At 41.5% G+C, this 18,855-nt stretch overlaps 2 protein-coding genes and 1 long non-coding RNA gene across 4 annotated transcripts; 2 read left to right on the forward strand and 1 right to left on the reverse strand.

Moving 5' to 3' along the window:
* Window positions 1–718: 718 nt before the first annotated feature.
* On the reverse strand, window positions 719–1,896 carry LOC135330171 (uncharacterized). The gene is made up of 2 exons (XR_010391982.1): window positions 1,466–1,896; window positions 719–942 (listed from the first exon to the last, which is right to left on the reverse strand). It is a non-coding gene; the product is annotated as an uncharacterized LOC135330171 (long non-coding RNA).
* Window positions 1,897–2,217: 321 nt separating this feature from the next.
* TMED2 (transmembrane p24 trafficking protein 2) lies at window positions 2,218–9,122 on the forward strand. 2 transcript variants are annotated; one of them, XM_064522016.1, is made up of 5 exons: window positions 2,218–2,487; window positions 3,907–4,099; window positions 4,519–4,539; window positions 6,390–6,497; window positions 7,613–9,122. In XM_064522016.1, the coding sequence occupies exons 1-5, from the start codon at window positions 2,308–2,310 to the stop codon at window positions 7,735–7,737; spliced, it is 627 nt and encodes a 208-aa protein (XP_064378086.1). In that variant the 5' UTR covers window positions 2,218–2,307; the 3' UTR covers window positions 7,738–9,122. The 2 variants fall into 2 exon arrangements, with proteins under 2 accessions (XP_064378086.1, XP_025970431.2); XM_026114646.2 differs by lacking the exon at window positions 4,519–4,539 and having other exon boundaries at window positions 2,221–2,487.
* A 467-nt stretch (window positions 9,123–9,589) lies between these two features.
* DDX55 (DEAD-box helicase 55) lies at window positions 9,590–18,756 on the forward strand. Its single transcript, XM_026114562.2, has 14 exons — window positions 9,590–9,734; window positions 10,066–10,116; window positions 10,204–10,290; window positions 10,883–10,974; window positions 11,099–11,161; window positions 11,904–12,053; window positions 12,229–12,418; window positions 13,024–13,106; window positions 13,532–13,663; window positions 14,796–14,888; window positions 15,600–15,714; window positions 16,482–16,650; window positions 17,273–17,565; window positions 18,518–18,756. Exons 1-14 carry the CDS (start codon window positions 9,627–9,629, stop codon window positions 18,683–18,685), a joined length of 1,794 nt encoding a protein of 597 aa, XP_025970347.2. The 5' UTR covers window positions 9,590–9,626; the 3' UTR covers window positions 18,686–18,756.
* The last annotated feature ends 99 nt before the right edge of the window (window positions 18,757–18,855 follow it).

Here is an 18,855-nt window from a genome sequence, read left to right on the forward strand (position 1 = left end):
GGGGCGCGGCCTCCCGCCGCCGCCTCCCGCCCCCGGCCCGCCATTGTCCCGCCCCCGGCCCGCCATTGGCCGGCGCCGCGCATGCCCGCTGCCGCCGCCGCCGCGGCGGTCCAGCTGCTCTTGCTTGTTTCTTCCCCTCCCCTTCCCCGCGGTGTTTTCTCCTCACTTTCAAAATGCGATAGGTGTATATAGGTATTATACATACAGATATATTATACATACGGAATGCACAAAATGTATTTCAGGTTGAATCAAATGTGCCGTGAAATTATTTTAGGTCCCAGTCCTGCCACTTGTTCTATGCAGTGCAGGAATAATACCCTAAATTCCAGACAAGAGACTGAATAACAACCCTTAGAATTAGTCAGGGGAAATAAAACTGACGTGTGGAATGACTGATACATGCTGTGTATTCCAAATGCAGAACTAATTCTGCCTTGGTGGCAGATGCAAAATGCCAGTGCTAGGGAATGGGAAGTTTGAATGACATGAAATATAGTGAAACTGTAACACTCCAATTAACTGATTCACACCATGCTGTCAGTGTTCGTGTGACATTCTGTCATGAGGGACAAAATTATGGACTTCCTCGTATGCTGGCAGTAGACACTCATCCTCATTGACCTGTGTGGCTGAGAGGGCAGCAAGTTCCCAAATATCTGGGTTTGACATTCAACTCCCTTACTTAATAAAAATAATCAATGATATCCTGTGAAAATGCATCTGCATATTGTTTATTAATCTGACTGAATAAATAAAGCATGCCAGCATAATACTTGAAGTTCCAGAGAGAGCCTGAGGATAGATAATGCCATATTTCTCCTTTCCCGGAAAACAGCTTAAGAACGCATGAAAAGCAGTAGCAGCATCAACAGAATGTTTGAAGAACGCCCAGCAGGACCTCAGGGAAACATATGCTGTGAGCCGATCATTTTATTTGTGCTAGAGGTGAGAAAAGAGTTCATATAGCCAGAGTCAATATTAAGTCATTTCCTGGTGTTATGCACAAATGCGTGCAGAGGAAAAAAGTAATAATTAAGAGAATGTGCCAGTGGCAAGACTAACTAAAACCACCTTGAAATAGATGAAAAAAACAGCACAGCAAACTGAACTATGTTAGTTTAAGCTTATGGTACACTCAAGATAGGCTAGGGCCTGATCCAAACTCGTTGGAGACAATGAAAGGTTTCAGTGACTCAGTAGGGTAGGTCTTTACTCAGAATTACGTAAGCGACCTGCTACGCTCCTTGGTTCATGTTCCCCTTGCTGGAAGTTTTCCGTTCCCCACGTCCCCACCCGGAGCTGCAGCTCGCGCTAACGCAGCCAGCTCTGCTAGCGAGGAACGGCAGCCTGAATACCAGCCAAATTTACCTACCCAAATCTAGTATTTCCGTTATGTTCGTCATAAAACTGAAGACAAACACAACATCTGAGTATTACCAGGAGTACAATAACAGGCACTTACTTGGCAAACCAAAATGTATAAATATTTCCCTGGAAAGCCAGATTGTGCTTCAGTCTTTAAATCCTCTGCTGACAATCAAAGCAGTCTGTCATGAAAACAGACTTCCCTAAGCTCAGACATCACCGTTTCTGACTGGAAGTTTTTCTTCGAAATTAGCACTGAAGCATGACCATGAATGGCTTCTTAAGGCTATTATTCTTAAGTACAGCTTTAAAAGTGCTATCTAAGCACTATCATTCTTGGGTGATGCACCAGCCTGCCACGTATCGTGACTGTCTTCCTGCTGGGGGCAGTCCCAGCCCACACGCTCGGCTGGCCCGTTACTTTCGCAACCGTTGCCGCTCTCCCTCCGTGCGCCTGTGCGGCAGGTTCGGATTTCGCGGGCTGCAGCCGCAGCCGCCGCCTCAGCCCCCTCAGGAGCCGCGCGCCCGCCCGCCCGCCCGCACCCCCCAGCCGTTGCCAGGCAACGCCGCCTCCTCACCCCACCCCACGCGGGCCACCGCGCGCGGCTCTTCTCCCTTCTGATAGGGCCGCTCTTCCTACCTCGCGCTGATTGGCTTCCTGCCACAGCAGCTCTGCCCTTCCTCCTCGCTCATTGGTTGATCCTAGGTCCGGGCCCTGCCTCCTGCGACGCGCAGTTGTCTGCCTCAGGAGTTAGGCCCGCCCCTCTCTGAGCGGATCCTCAATGGCCACCGTAGCCCTGGCGGTACGTGGCAGTGGGGTTGTGGCGGCCTATGGGCGGCAGCCCCGTGCCCCGGAAGGGGCGTGGCGCCAGCCGGAAGTCTCCCCTCCCCTTTTCCTGCTGGCCCGCCGCTCGGTGCCCCCTCCCCCTGGGCTCCGCCATGTCGCCGGTGCGGGCGGTGCTGGCGCTGCTGGCCGCGCTGGCCGCCCCGGCCGCCGCCTACTTCGTGAGCATCGACGCGCACGCCGAGGAGTGCTTCCTGGAGCGGGTGCCGTCCGGCACCAAGATGGGGCTCATCTTCGAGGTGGCGGAGGGGGGCTTCCTGGACATCGACGTGGAGGTGAGGCGGGACGGCGCCGCGCCGGGCTGACCTTGGGCCCGGCCGCCGCGCGGGGCGGGGGGCAACCGGAGGCAGAGCGGAGCCGGCCGGGCCGGGGGTCGCGGTGCTGCCCGGGACCGGGCCCTGCGCGCTCGTCCCCCGCCGCACGCGGGAGGCCCTGGCGCGCCCGGCAGTTCGGAGCGGGGCCGGGAGGGCAGCGGAGGCGGCGGGGAGGGGGCTCTCCTGCCGAGGTGCGGGGCAGAGGTTGACTCGAGCGTAGTCCGAGCCGCCCGTGAAGTTTTGGGGCCGTTCCGCCGCCGGCCTGCCGGACAGAAGGGCTCCCTCCCCGGCTCGGGTCGCGGCCCGCTTGACGGCACGGATCGCCTCGAAGAGGATGAGGTGCCACTTCTGGCAGTTATGCTGCCCCAGGGTAACCGCTCGTCGTTCCTGCTATTTCAGCAGAAGGCGCTGGGGAAGGAAAGCCTTTTTCCACTTTCTCTGTTTTCAGAGCCTTTTTCTTGAAATTTTCTTCCTTATTTCATTCGGCATAGTGTTGTTAAGCCTTTCATTGGCAGTGAGAATGAGCAGGGTTATTCTTTACAGAATGGTGTTGCTTTTTCTGGGAGTGATGTCCCTTCTTTTGAGTCAAAAGGTGTTTCTTGTTTAGTCAGGTTGACTGCTGTCCTAAAAGTTGTGGGCAAGTCTTTTTCTTCAATGAGGCATCAAATCAGTAAGAGAATAATAAAAATTTCTTTCATCTTAGCAAAGACTGGGTAGTTGTTTGACTAGTGTAACTTAGCCATGTGAGAGTTGTCTCTGAGATCAGATATAATCATTTAAAACTATGCACCACTTTGAAACCGGAAAGAAAGTCAGGAGGCTATGAAATCCCATTTTAATGTCAGCAGCTGGATTTGGTGGCCTCTTGGGGTGGAAGCCCTAAGACTTGTAGTGACCCTGAGCACTCAGTACTCTGGCCCTGACTCCGTCTGAGATGGCGCCACACAAGTGTATGGCTGAAGTAGTATTGACCTACTGGAGAAATTCTTTTTTCACTAGTTTTGCTTTCCTTCAAACATCAGAGATAAGGTTTCCTCTGCAGTTATTCATCTGGCTAATGGCCAGAGCTGTAGGTAGATTGTGGTTCGCTTGTTCTTGAATGCCTCTTATCTTGACTATGGAAGAAAAGTAGATCTTGGCCAGTAGGAGAAGCTTTCATATAGCTTTCTTTACCAAGAGGTTTTTTTTAAAAAGATTCCTAGGCAGAAAAATGTAGCACTACTTTTGGACTATGGGAGGGAAGATATAAAAGCGATCAGATTACAGATACTATTGGTAAGTCTGACTGTATAACTTCAGACTATGCATGCAGTACTGTAACAATGCATTTGAAAACACTGTCTTAAATCAAATATATGATATTTTATTCTCCCCATCCAGATTACAGGGCCTGATAATAAAGGGATTTATAAAGGCGATCGAGAGTCCAGTGGAAAATACACATTTGCTGCCCACATGGATGGAACTTACAAGTTTTGCTTTAGCAACAGAATGTCCACCATGACTCCTAAGATAGTGATGTTCACTATTGATATTGGGGAAGCTCCAAAGGGGCAAGACATGGAGACAGAAGGTGAGGAAAACTCCTGGAAAGAACTTAGCTCTGGCTGGGGAGCTTTTACCTACATGCATGACTTTGGAACTTGACTAGAATTCTCAGAATTCCTGTTTCTCCAGCCTGTCTAGTTAGCTGTTTTCTTGCACAGCTAAAATGGATATGGATGTTTTTAGACCTCATTACAGAACTTAATGCGAAAGCACCAGGGAATCACTCGGCTATCGGCAGAAACTAATGCTTTCATCCTTTAGTCTTTTCCTCAGTTTCATTCTCTGATTTCTAGTTTGCTCAGCAGTATGTAGATTACTACATGCAGTAGTTGAGCTCCTTGATAAATGTGCTAATATAAAAATTTTCTCTTAGCCATGTAAGTTACTGTTTTATCTGCAGCCTTTTGTCCTGTACTTGTGTTCATCTCTTACACTTTCCTCTAGGTGGTGGAGATACCTGGGATGGTATGTGTACTGCTTTTTGAAAGCTCATTAGCATCCTGTCTTGTGCATATGTTTATTCACTAACATCTAACGTCTGCTTTTTCTCTTTAACATCTGTTTGTAGCATGAGAATGTCTTTTTAATAAACTACATATAAGGTCTGATTCTGAGTGATGCTGAGCACCTGCAAGCTTCCACTGAGAGGTTTAGATACTTAGCAGCTCTTGGGATCAGATCCTTGAACTGTCCATGACAGTTTGTCTTCAGGTGATTATTTATGGCTAACAGAAGACATGATCAGGAGTTTTAGGTGGAATTGAGCTAAAGCACTGAACATCCAGGAATGTGAGATATTTTAGGTGGTGTTTGCTTTCTGTTGCTAAAGTAGGTTTTGGATAATCAAGGACTTTCGGAGGCAACAGACTGCTGCTTTTAGGTTATGAATTCACAGTAATGTTACAAGGGAAAAAGTTGAAACATGTCATTTGCCGTAAAATAAATTTATTGGTTAACAAGCTGTAAAGTTTTATTTAGAAATCACTAACTGTAGCTAGAAAGACAATAAATCCTTGTTTTCTATTTTAGCAAGTATGTAACTGTGTGTGAAGTGAGTGCTTGATATCTCTTGAAATATTTAACAAATACCTAACTTTTGAGTTTTTTTAATGACTCAGTTGAATCTTTTATTAAGTCTGATTATGATATCAGTTGTAAAGAATATTAATATAGCTTTAGATTTTGAAGGCAAACACTTTAAGAGTATTTTTTCAGTGGGCTTAAAACAATCCATACAACTGTAATCTTCTCTTACTAATAAGCTGCACATATTGCAGTGACCAGTTGGCCATGACATTTATGCTATTAGTAAAGCAAGTAAACTATTAGTAACTATCAGTAAACTAGTCAGATTATTGTAACTTGTTTCAGCTTTATTTTCTGGTCCTCTTTCTGACTGTTCCACAAAAGGTAAATATTTTGAATAGCTTTATTTTCAGCTTGTGATACAAGGTAGCTTCAAAGTCAAGTATGTCCCTTCAAGATACTTGTTGTTTTTTGCATCTTGGTGCTAGAAAACTTCAAAAATTACTTGAATAACTTAAAAATTTTGTAAGTGGACAATTTTTTGAGCATGAAGGTATTAAAAAGATCCTGTGATTGACAGTCAGATCACTAAATCTTGGATCTTTGGTTCTTCTATTTGCTGAGCTATCTCAGGATAGTTTTCCATTGTCATTGGTCTGTTATTTTCCTCCTCCTCTGCTTTCATGACAATACCAGAACCTGAGGCCAGTTCTTGCCCTCCTCCAGGCCCCTTTGGCATTGTTTCTGCCGAATGCTGTGCTTGACTAAACAGGAAGATCCCAATACGTAGTATATTGCTTCAGAAAGTCATCTTGGTTTGCCAACATCGTGATCGTAAGCTAAATTCTCAGTTGTTCTATTTTGGCAAGCTTAACAACTAGTAAAAGCTGTAATGTTAAATTATTTGCAACATATTGGAGATACTAGCAAAGTAGGCGCTAGTGTGGTATTGATCTCATGTGTTTTTATATTCTCTTCTCTTGAGACATATGCCTGTACTGGAAATAAGTGGTCTGTACTGACTCTAACTTGGGCATCCTCTGTCTTCTAGTTCGATGTGGAGAAAGACATTTCCCTGATCATTAAATACCATAGAGACTCGTTTGGAAAAATACTACTATGAGGACAAAACTTAATTTTGCTGCAAGGCTAAAGTTTTCAGCTGTACAGACTGCATTTTTCAGAACTTCCTATATGGCAGGAAATTAAGTGTAACTGTTCATCCATTTTAAGAAATTGTTTTTTGAGTCAGTAACAGACTTTTCGATGCTTCTGAAATTATTCTGCAGCTCATCAGAACAAGCTAGAAGAGATGATTAACGAGTTAGCAGTGGCCATGACAGCTGTAAAGCATGAACAGGAATACATGGAAGTTCGTGAGAGAATACATAGAGCAAGTATGTGTCTTTATTTTCATTTAAATGCCTTCTCTCATCTCCCAAATGTATTTTAAATGATGATTTTCAAGTTCAAGTCCTTGAAAGCTAGTCCAAAAACCTTTAGAACAAGTTATGATAGTCCTGCCAATATGATAAAAAATATGGTTAGCATTTGCAGTCGTCTTTAAACTGGTTTACCTCTCATGTCATGAAGATTGTTGCTCAAAATAATCTTTGCTTTATTGCTGTAGTTCTTTATCTTAATTTATGTAGTTCTTTATCTTCATGAATGTCATTTATAATTAGTAATGATATGATTTTCAGTGGTAGACTTTGGCTGAACTGTTATTTCCGTCCTTGAAATGGGTGTGCTTTATATTTGAGCCAAGTCTCTCTTAAATAGTTTGAAATAGAGCAGAACTACTGTTACTTCTGAGTAGAGAATGTGGTTACCTCACTTTCTGAAATACAGCCTTTTTTTTTCTTTTCGTACAATTGTGAGAGATAAGGTAAGAAGTGCATTAGTGGAAGCCCAGCAAGAATTAAAGGGCAAATATTTTTTAATAGGAAAACACAACATTATATTAAGCAGTGGCCCCTGAACTTTTTCAATTGATGGATGTCTGCAGATAATGACTGTTTTTCTTTTGTTGCTAGCAGTCTAATTTAAGAAACTGCTGAATCCTTAGAGCCAAAGATGAACCTTTAGAAATTTGAAATTCCCCACTTGACTTTGAGGCCTGAAAATGTGACTGTTACGTGAAAAAGGAAGTGGCTTCTGGTTTGCAGTTGTACACTTCTGTCCAGGCTTTCTGAAGATGGACAGGATACAAAAAGATGCTGCAGTGTATGCCCAGAGTTTGTGTTAGCATATCTGCTTGAATAGCTTGCCATTGCTTGAAGAGCAGGATTCAACAAAGGAAAATAAATCCCATGAGCTATCAGTTCTCATCTTTAAGAGTGCAGAGTCCCTCTCAAACACTTGTGCTGATATGGTACAGAAATTGTCAGTGATCTAAGTGTGAGGCTTACATGCAGTACTTCAGTTCTAGTGGCATGTATGTTTCTAAATAAAGTATGTTTTAGATATGTTTTAAATGCTTTGTCACTTACTTAGATTTTTTTTTCAACAGTTAATGACAACACAAACAGCAGAGTGGTCCTTTGGTCATTCTTTGAAGCTCTTGTACTAGTTGCCATGACACTGGGACAAATCTACTATCTGAAGAGGTTTTTTGAAGTCCGAAGAGTTGTTTAAGAATACTTTTCCTGATCCTGGATTTCAGTTCACTGTCTACCAAACATCTTGGTCACAAAAAAGTCATTTAGTTTCTAAACCCTCTTTACTGAACTTTAAAACTTATTTGCTTATGTTCCTTCCTAGTTAAAATGAAATGTTTTTATATATCTTCTGTAGCAAAAGCTGTGCTAAAATCTCATCACTTAATTGGCATATTTTTTTCACTGAAATCTGCCTAGTCTGTATGCTAAGCGAGGTCCAAGCAAGCTGCAAATGCTGTAATTCAACTTAGTAATAAGCAGTGTTGATGTCTTTTTCTAACTCTGTTTTTTTTCTGTTTTCATAAGTACTTGCAGTTCTATCTAGGGAAACGGTACAAGGCCCTAATGTGACCGTTGGCGTTTTTGACATCTTTGACCCTGCAGTAGGTGTTATGAAACCAAAAGAGTCCCTCTTTCACTTACATAAACTGCCAAGGATGAACAATTGGAACTCTATTCCAAAAATGAATAGAAGACAGCTGACAACTTCCAATCTAGTATGCATACCTAGTTACTGTTTAAAAGAAACCCCTTCAGTAACTATCTTAATTATACCAACTTGTTTCCTAAGTTCTTTTTTAATTAAATAATTGATATCAAAGTACATTCTCTCCTCTCATTACCAAATGTTCATCATATGGTTTTTGGTTTTTCACAGGTTTTTATCAAAGCCAATTGTGTGCAGTGTCTTGGCAAACAGTAGTTAACCCCTTGGTTTTTGCAGGTCCAAAGCTCAGACTTTTGGCACTATTGCAGAGTGCGTTAATGTTCAGGAAAACTGGATTCCTGATGCCAAAGGGTTAATGGTTCTGGGGGTTTATTGCGATGCTATGCAGCCCTTGTATTTAAGTTAAGTGGCAGTCTCTGCCATTATCTGGTCATAATTAGCGTAATGCTAAATACTGGTGTGTTTTCTTTATTTCAGGCACATGTGGATTTTTGTTTTTGTATAAAGTTACTTTTCTTGGTATCTGATGATGGGTTTAAAAATTAAAGAAGTGTCTGGTGTGGGTGCTGAGCCAGGATTATGTTGTGACTGATGTATATTAGTTGTAATCATTTTGGGGGTGGGGTGGGGTCTTTTCCAGGGGGGAGCCTCTACAAGTAACACACAACAGTTTTGTACAATTAATTTAAAATTTGTTACAGGTTTTCATGTTCCAGGTAAAGTTTTTTCAACCTTGGGCAAACACTTGCAGCAGTTCTTCAGAAAGGTGGCTATTACACCTTATTGCAACTGTTGTGTGCCAATATTTTTGTGTAAAACACTCAAATTGAATTCTAAGATGTACATTTAAAATTGCTTGTGAATCTAAATATGACCCAGGTTCGATAAATAAACAAATTCTTTAAGAAAAGTAACTTTGTATTTTGTTTTTGCTTTGATGCTTTAAAGACTGTAGTATTAAACACTCAGAGCTGTTGCTTAAATATCTCTTAGAAAAATGGCTATGAGGAATTCATCGGCATGCTTTCCTGCTTTGTGAGGTAGAAGGAGTTGCAGGTAATTGCAAAGCGGCAGCTTGGCTGCCCCTCTCCAGCAGGGTCTGGCGTCGCGGGGCTCCTCCATGACCTGCAGAAGCAGGTATGGTGTTAGGGTGCGTTAAAGCACCGCTTTTTGCTGCATCCAAATGAAGAAGGAAGGCAGAGCTACTGCTCCCGTGTTTAAACAGTAGGACTGTAGCGGGAGCGAGCAGCTCTCCGTCGTGCGCGGCCTTTTCTCGCCAAGGGCACAAAAAGCAGCGGCGGCGCCGCGCTGGCAGCCAGGGCGGAACGGGGGCGCGGCGGCGTGTGTTTCCGCCCGGACCCGCCGCGGCCGGACCGTGAGGGGGGGACGGGGGAGGCCGACGGACGCGCCCGCCCAAGATGGAGGCGGTGACAGAGGGAAGCTGGGCCTCGCTGCCCGTGGCGCTGAGCCCCGGTGTGCTGCGGGCGCTGCGCGGCCTCGGCTTCTCCCACATGACCCCCGTGCAGGTGAGGGGCCGCCTGGGGCTGCCCTTGCCGGGAGCCCGGGGCAGGCAAGGCCCGAGGGAGGGCGTTGGGCGGGTGGGAGCCGCGCCGGGATCCCCGGGGCTGGTCGTGGCGATCGGCGGCGTCACGGGCGCGATCCTAGCCCGGGGCAGCCGCGCTCTGCCGCCGCTGGAGAGGTCTCTGCGCTCGGCTTTTCCTGTCACTAGCACGGCTCGCTGACACAACAGCTTCGATATCCCGGAGGGGGGGACTTGGCCTCCATGAGATTTAGTCAATAAACCAGACCAAAATTCAACTATTCACGTGATGTTTCTGTTTTTTTTTTCTTTCTTAGTCTGCCACCATTCCTCTCTTTATGAGTAATAAAGATGTCGCTGCAGAAGCGGTGAGTGTTTTCTTTTTTCCAGTTGGTTTCCTTGTTTTTCTCCTTTCTGGGACTGAGAAAGAGGTGACTCTGTTTCGCTTCTTGCAGGTAACAGGCAGTGGCAAAACCTTAGCATTTGTTATTCCCATCCTAGAAATTCTGCTCAGACGGGAAGAAAAATTAAAGAAAATGCAGGTAAGATTAAGTTCTTCAATTCTGAGTGTTTAGATATGTTTTTAGTATACATAGATAAGATTAAGGATTTCAGTAAAAGTATGTGTAAGTAAAATTGCATACACATAAAGTCATTGTGTGTTCCGCTTTTTAGCACAGTGGTAACAAACTGTTCAGAATTAATATAATAGAGTACTTTCTTTGTCCTTAGTTACAGCTTTTTATTTGATACAATCAAAACTGGCTTCTGAGCTGTTAGGAAAATGCTTTAAAATATCAAATATGACATACTGCAAACAAGAGACTGTGACCAGATGCTTTTTAGCATCTATTGACTTTGTATACGTTTTAGTGTATACAACAATTAACTATTATTTGCAGTTAAATATGATCAGATATTGTTCTTTGAGCAGAGGTATTTTACAGACTGATTTAAAACCTCTTTCACAGATATTTTGTTATTCAGTATACTTCATTACATTTCTGTTGGAAGTGTTCTGTCTGATTCTAGGTTCATAAACGTGCCTTATATTCACTTACCTTGTAAGGGACTGTTTTGCCTAAATCTTTATTCTGTCAATTTCCGTAATTTCCTTTTGTTTTTCATATGCAGGTTGGAGCTATAATTATCACACCAACAAGAGAACTAGCTATTCAAATTGATGAGGTGCTATCGCATTTCACAAAACACTTCCCCAAGTTTAGGTGGGTGAACTTTAGACTTGTCATGACAACCAACCCTTTTTCTTTGGACTGCTGTGATTCATAAACTAGCAAAAACCAAAGATGACCCAAATCTTTCTGTGGTTTTTTTGTTTGTTTGTTTTAGTCAGATTCTTTTAATTGGTGGTAGGAACCCCATGGAAGATGTTGAAAAGTTTAAAGAACACGGGTAAGTTGATTGTCAATAATTTCAGTTGTTGCCTCTCAGTTGTGGTTTTCTCCTAGTCCTTAGAGTTTTCAAGTTAGGGCATCCTAAAATTTGATGGTAATACCGAAGTATATCAGGGTATGTGCTGAAGAAGTTGTGGATTCTTTTCCTTGAGCTAGATATGACTTAATGAGGGGGTAATGAGACAGTAGGAGGGGATCACATGTGAAATCTGTACCGTTTACATGTTTGCTGGGTGAAGAGTAGTGTACAGCATGGTGAGTTGAAAACTGTTTTCACTTAATATTTTGATTGACTCCTTTAGTGTCAATGTACCAACAGTAGGTTCTAATGAGATCAAGACCGAGCTGATGAATAAATTTTCGGAAGTATTCTGTGGTGATACTGATGGATAAGTTTTGAAGCAAAATACATACACCTCTTTTGCCACTGGCTTTTGCATGGAAGTACCAAGGATTTCTTTTATCTGATAATTGCTTTTTACAGGTGCTAAGCATATTCTAAATCCGTAGTACCACAAATCATCTGCTTTCACCTGAGAGTTTTACTCCAGTTGACCTAGTATCTAAGCAACTGAAATATGAATACAGTTAGTAGTAGCAAACTGAAATTTTTGTGTATCATCCACTAACATCCAGTCAATTTGAGTGCAGGTTTATGGTGTGATAACTATGTTAGCCACCCTCTCAGAATCCTTAGCTTATGCAATTAAGAAATTTCTGTGTGTTGTTATCACCGACAGTGGGAACATCATTGTAGCTACACCTGGCCGCTTGGAAGATCTCTTCAGAAGAAAAGCAGATGGCCTGGATCTAGCAAGCTGTGTGAAGTCACTTGATGTGTTGGTATTAGATGAAGCAGACAGACTTCTAGATATGGGCTTTGAAGCAAGGTATTTAAATAATAAATTTTAGCAATATTTCTGAAGTTTTAAATTAGCTTATGGAAGATTCATGTGAATGAGCCTGGCCTACAAATGACTTGTAAAATTAGCTTTGTTCCAATGATTAAATTTCTTCCTGAGGGAAATGTTGGGACATTTATGTTTTACATGTGCTTACTTGCAGTTTAAATGCCATTCTGGACTTTTTGCCCAAGCAGAGACGGACAGGGCTGTTCTCAGCAACTCAGACTCAAGAAGTGGAGAACCTGGTGAGAGCAGGTCTTCGGAATCCTGTCCGCATCTCGGTGAAGGAGAAGGGAGTAGCAGCGAGCAACACTCAGAAAACTCCAACGCGCCTGGAGAACTATTACATGGTGCGACCTTCTGTGCTTCATGATAGTCTGTCATTCCCTCTTGCTTTTCCTTGGTCCTATCAATATTTCTTTAAATCTTGGCCAGTTTTGGCCTCATTAACAGAGGACACAGAGGTCTGAAGGATACAAAGCTCCCGCAGGTTCTCTGAAAATCAGTTACCAAGCTGAGGAGAAAGATCCAAATTAGCAACCGCATTGTTGGCTGCTGTATGAGTTTTGTTGCCTGTTCTGTTTGACCAGGCAGGAATTGTCATAACCCAAAACCAGCTGCAGCTCTGTGGCTCCTTGACTTCTTTATATCGAGAGGATGTGGGAGGGATATCCAGCTATTTTACGGAAGTGGCTGAGGAAAACCTGAGATATTACTGTAGGAAAGGTATTACAGCTGGGGGTGGGTGGACTGGGAGCTCAAGTATATATTTTTACTTGATAAAAGGGTAATATCCTATATGATGTATTGTGGTACACATGATCGGTATCAGTAAATTATGTCAGTAGGCCTCTACCAGTGCACAGATGAGCCCCAGTGAATGGAGAAAATGGGCAAATCACTCTGTATCCGGTCCTTTTTTTAAAAAACTTTTTTTTTCTTTTGCATTGTGTAGATATGCAAAGCAGATGAAAAATTTAATCAGTTGGTGCATTTTCTTCGACAACACAAACAGGAAAAACATCTGGTCTTTTTCAGGTAATTCCATTTGGGTTTCATTGTGAAAACAGTGCAGTGTTTTATTACTTAAATTCCAACACTATGCTCAGTGTTGAAAAGGACATAGCCATTCTTTGGCCCAGAGTGCATATATTTTACAAGGTGATTGATTTTTTTAACAGCTGTCTTGTAGAATATGGTGTTTAAGAAGCGATTGATCATTGCTTCGAGTGAGGATTGCAGTATACTTCACTAAGCAGAACATATGAATTTTATATGCATTTTTAAAGTAAGGTGTTGTAGACAATTATATGTTAATTATAAAAATGATGTGCCTATTTTAAATAAAAATGAGCCGTAGTATATATTTTTAAAAGATCTCAGACCACTTTAGCATGATTGTCTAAATCAGATTAAAAATGTAGCATAAGCTTTTATGCCTTTTTTTTTTTTTATCACAACAGTACGTGTGCCTGTGTGGAATACTATGGGAAGGCTTTGGAATCCTTAATTAAACAAGTGAAAATAATGTGCATTCATGGGAAAATGAAACACAAACGTAACAAGATTTTTACTGAGTTTCGGAAGCTCCCAGGGTAAGAATATATGAATAGACCTAAGTCAGCTAAAAGTAGAAATAGTAAGGGATGTGTAATTGTACATGACAATATGCTCGTGCCACTTAAGTGCAGAAGAGTGGGGTTGTGCTGATGAGAAAGATACAACTAGCTGCTTACAGAGTTAGGGTAGTGCAAATGATGTAAATTAGAAAAAATAACTTTTAACTGTGCTACTGTACTGAATGAGAGAGAAATTAATGTATTTGTAAAAGACATAAATTATGCTTAGGTACACAAATTATAATTACAAACAAAATGAAAATATGACTGGGGCATGTCCAGCCTAATTTAGATAATCCATGTGGCAGCATGAAAGATGCAGGGACATAGATTTAGGATATCCTGCAGCTGGGGTTCCTGTAAAGTTTGCATTGCACTTGCTAGTCAAGCCTACACACTGTGACGCCCATCCCCACTGCTGCTGTGGGCATGCTGTACTGACGTGTGCTACAATCCCACATTAGCAAATATATCCCTCAGAAGGGACACGGTAACGAACATAACTTTTTCCATAACTCGTAACCAAACTAAAAACCCAGGATACTATTTTATTAGAATGTGACCAAGCATATGGCAACATGATGCTGTGTTTTACCTGCAGAAAAGTATTCCTTGTCAGTTTTGCAGGATGTTCAGTTAAGAGAAACTTGCCCTTCTTGCTGTTGTTCTTATTGCATGGGAACTGAGTTTTAGCTTTTTGTATTAAAAAAGAAAGAATTACCAATAGAGTGGAAGGGCATCTGTTTAAAATAACATGCCCAAACTGTCGGCTTGTTAGGTCTTTTATTAAAACATTTATAGTATTTGTATCAGCTGTGGTGAATGCAAATGGTGAATTAAAAATAGAACTTGTAATAGGGAATTGATTTTTCTTAGTGATATGTTGGCTCTTTCATAAACCACATTCCTTTTTGTAATGTTGTGTAGAATTTTTATCTGGTGAAAGCTGTAACTAGCTTATACTACGCTGTTTCTTTTCAGAACATAAATGTTTTAAAACATTTTGTTCCTCATTCTCCAGTATAGCTGCAGAATACACAGTTGTAGGGAGGTTGGTACGTCTCACTAAGCGACCATTTAATGAAAGCATGCTTTTCCTTCTTCCTAGTGGCATTCTAGTTTGCACTGATGTGATGGCCCGTGGCATAGACATTCCAGAAGTTCATTGGGTTTTACAGTATGATCCACCTAGCAGTGCAAGGTACAATTTCACATCTTAAGAACCTTTGTTTCTGCTCATGTTACTGTACTGTTCAAATACAAATTGGGAACATACTACTGTGGAAAACAGTTTACTCTCTGCCTGAAAGTCGGTCTGAATAAATACACAATGCATGAACAAGGGAGGCTGGAACGTGGCAATTTTGTTGTAACTGATATGATTTTAAGTGTCACTTCCATGTGTTGTACATACGTAAGTCAAATGCGTTAATGCCATTAAAATGACTGTTGCCACTTATACTTGTAGAAGGAGACTCTCCAGTGTAAGGGGAAGTATGAGAATATCAGGGAAGTAACGGGAGGTGAGATACTAGGGTGAATGAGAGCAGAGATGAAAGCAAGCACAGAGCTGTTCAGGGATGGCACATTAAAAATTCAAATGAAATGAGCTTTTCCTTGCATTTTAACTTCCATTGTCATACTTCTCCCTAGAACTTGCTTAAACTCTACCCTCCCAAAAGAGATGCACTTTGCTTTAGTGTACACATTCCTGAGAATTGAGAGAGGGACTGTTATGCGTCTGCTGTGTTGTATTTCAGTGATTCCTATTGGTTGTTAAAATTACTAGTTTAGGTCAAAAGTACACAGCACTCTAGATTTTTCATTCCGTAGAATTTGCCCTTTCGCTCACTATCTAATACTTTAACAACAAACTGAGCATCTGTTAAGCCAGCTCTATGTCATGTTTCAGTGCCTTTGTGCATCGGTGTGGTCGAACAGCACGGATTGGCAATGTAGGCAGTGCACTGGTATTTTTGCTTCCCATGGAAGAATCTTACGTTAACTTTCTCTCAATCAACCAAAAGGTTAGTAGACTTTTCTTTTCCCCCTAAGCAGGAAAGGGTAAGGAGACAGACAGACTCCAGAAGCTTGGTGACAGGAATTTTAAAATCAGAATTCATAGGGCTTAAGATCATATGCATAGATTTTAGCAGAGGCAAATAATTAAAAAAAGATAAGAGATTCTTATTAATTGTTGCATTCAACTACTTGTTAGAATGCAATTGCTGCCAGGTTTACCTACTAAGCCACGTTATGGCTCAGTAGAGCTGTCTGTTTTACCTACTGAGGAACACATGCATCTAGTAAGGAAATGATTTTTCCAAGGGTGGAGATTGAGCATTTCTGGAACACAGTACTGGCTTCCACTGCACCACCACTTGGTATGCTGCCCCTCTGCGCTGCTGAAAAATAAAACTGCCAGAAAAAGTTTATTTCTAACTTGGATCACTTCCCTTATCTGATCCTGCATTAGTAGAATTAATTGTATAAATCCTCTAGAGGCCTGCAAATGAGAATGTAGCTTGACGAGGTGTTAGATTAAGGTCTTGCCTCTTCTGAGCTGCAGTGTGGGAACCCTTCTCCTGGACTAGAACAACTGTTTGCGAGGCTGAACAGGAGAATTGAAATGATCAGATAAAAGAGGGGGTAAGGAGAAAGGGACGGACTGGGGGGAAATACTCTGCCTTCAAAGCTTTCTGAATATTAATTGGAGAAGAACTCTGTGTTTGAAGCTTCGTAACTCATTTTTAATCATTCAGCCGAACTTCTATATTTCTTTTTTGTTTTTCAGTGTCCCATGCAGGAAATGAAACCACAGAGAAACGTGTTAGATCTTCTTCCAAAACTGAAGTCTATGGCCCTAGCTGACAGAGCTGTGTTTGAGAAAGGAATGAAAGCATTTGTGTCTTATATCCAGGCTTATGCCAAACATGAATGTAATCTGATCTTCCGAATAAAAGGTAATTCTCAGCAGGGGCTGCTATATTTTTACTATTCTGCAGAAGACTGTATTTGGTTTAGCAAAAAACATAGTGTTACTGTCCAGAAGATACAACTATTGATTCCTGTTCTCAAAGCTACTTTCTGCAGTGTCATATCCTGATAGTGTTTGACATCAGAGTTGAACGTTACCTGATTGTGACTGAATGGCACAATGGAAGGTGAACATCCCATTTTACAACAAAAGGGGATGCTAAAACTTCATGTTTTTTTGTCCATGTTGGTGTGTTTTTGTTTTGTTTTGGTTTTGGTTTTTTTTTCTGACTTGAACCATGCCCTTGGAAATTAAAGTCCCAAAGAGCAATTAATTGCTAATTAAATGAGATGAGCTCATCTCAAGTCATTCTAACAGCTCGAACAAACCCCTGGGAAATAAAGAGTTGTTTTGAAAGGCCTGGATCCGTTTACTACAGAAGGGGCTGGTGAGACCAAAACTGATATTAAGCATAAACAGACGTGACTTTGTTACCAGTATTAAGTGTAGAATGCAAGCAATATAGTAAGACTTCTTTCTGTGATTTGCTACATTAGGTTAACTTTTTATCCTGCAAGAAACTGACTTTATAATCTTTATTTTAACAGATCTGGATTTTGCCAGTCTTGCCAAAGGTTTTGCCTTGCTAAAGATGCCAAAGATGCCTGAACTAAGAGGAAAATGTTTTTCAGACTTTATTCCCGTCACGGTTAATACAGACTCCATTCCATTTAAGGATAAAAATAGAGAAAAGCAGAGACAAAAACAATTAGAACAACAAAGAAAGGAAAGACAGGAAAATGGAGGGAAAAAGAAATTCATAAAGAACAAAGCCTGGTCAAAGCAAAAAGCCAAAAGGGAAAAGAAAAAGAAAGTAACAGCTAAAAGGAAGCGTGAAGAGGTAAACTCTGTCCATTCTATTAAACTGCATGCCATTACAACAGCATAGGTACATGCTTTCAAAAGGCAAAAAGCAATGGGATTTTAGTTTGACAGGAGCTGGGTGCCCTGCAGAATTCCTGACCGTCTGCATTGACTTTCTAGGACCTCTATAGGCAAAACCTAAAAAGTTTTAAAGACATTTTTTAAAGCTAAACCCTAAAAGGAAGTTCTCATCACTCCAGTGATAGTGAATAAAGCTGTGAGCACATTGCATAGGTTTCACTTCTCAGAGGTCCAGCAGCCCGGGATGATGGCAGAGAGGAAGGACAGTGCTTGATTTTAATTTTCTTAATTCTCAACAAGTATAACAGGATTAAATAGTCTCCAACATGGGAATTGGGTACTATTTCCTGCTTAGATACTCCTGGCAAAATCTGGGTTATAAACATCCTTTGGGGGGTGTGTGTGTGTGGGAGGGAAGCACGATGTATACTGTGAGAATTCAAATCCTGTGGCTTGGAGAATCCAGCACAGGCACAAAATAGCAATAGAAGAAATACCCCAATGAGGACTTTACCTTTTAACTGAAGAAAGAGACCTGTTTTTCAGAAGACCATACGCTTCTGATTCCTTTTACTTTAAGCCCAGACTTTCCTTGGGAACATCTTAGTATTATGTAGGAATAAAGGTTAGAAAAAGCCTACCATCTAATTAATGCTTTTCTTACTGTCCTTCATTCACTCATTTATAGAGCATTTTTAACCTTTAGCGATGTTTGTGTCATGTTTTCTATTTGCTTTACAGTAGTATTAACTTATTCTCAAATGAGTCACAGTGTAAGATTATTAATGAACATAGGATAGCAATAGATCACAACTAAAGGAAGGACTGGTACTAGTCAACTAGGAAGGGCATTTCTGAGTGTCCAGCTCTACAGTTGCATTTAATTGTTTTTTTTCAACTGTCAACAGGGCTCTGATATTGAAGATGAGGATATGGAGGAGCTGCTGAATGATACCAGACTCTTGAAAAGATTAAAAAAGGGCAAAATTAGTGAAGAAGAGTTTGAGAAGAAACTAACAGGCAGCCAAAGTAGACTCAAAGTAGAAACTGTGTCTGACTTGGAGTCTGAAGACTGACAGTCTTGTTCTAACCAGCCTCTTCAAAATGTTGCCTATTTTAATAAAACTGTATTTTTATAACAAAATAATGATGCAGAGAACAAAACTGATCTAATTTCTTCCTTTAAGAGACCTGGCTTCCATAAATACTTCAGTAGAAGTACAAACAAGTCTGCATTTAAGAACAA

The sequence above is a fragment of the Dromaius novaehollandiae genome, chromosome 17 (assembly GCF_036370855.1).
Source record: "Dromaius novaehollandiae isolate bDroNov1 chromosome 17, bDroNov1.hap1, whole genome shotgun sequence".
Classification (NCBI taxonomy): Eukaryota; Metazoa; Chordata; class Aves; order Casuariiformes; family Dromaiidae; genus Dromaius; species Dromaius novaehollandiae.

Coding starts and splice junctions, on each gene's coding strand:
- TMED2 (XM_064522016.1), top strand. CDS start 2,308: ATGTCGCCGGTGCGGGCGGTGCTGGCGCTGCTGGCCGCGCTGGCCGCC. Junction 2,488..3,906: donor TCCTGGACATCGACGTGGAG/GTGAGGCGGGAC, acceptor CTCCCCATCCAG/ATTACAGGGCCTGATAATAA. Junction 4,540..6,389: donor TGGTGGAGATACCTGGGATG/GTATGTGTACTG, acceptor ATTATTCTGCAG/CTCATCAGAACAAGCTAGAA.
- DDX55 (XM_026114562.2), top strand. CDS start 9,627: ATGGAGGCGGTGACAGAGGGAAGCTGGGCCTCGCTGCCCGTGGCGCTG. Junction 10,117..10,203: donor AAGATGTCGCTGCAGAAGCG/GTGAGTGTTTTC, acceptor CGCTTCTTGCAG/GTAACAGGCAGTGGCAAAAC. Junction 15,715..16,481: donor TTCTCTCAATCAACCAAAAG/GTTAGTAGACTT, acceptor TTTGTTTTTCAG/TGTCCCATGCAGGAAATGAA.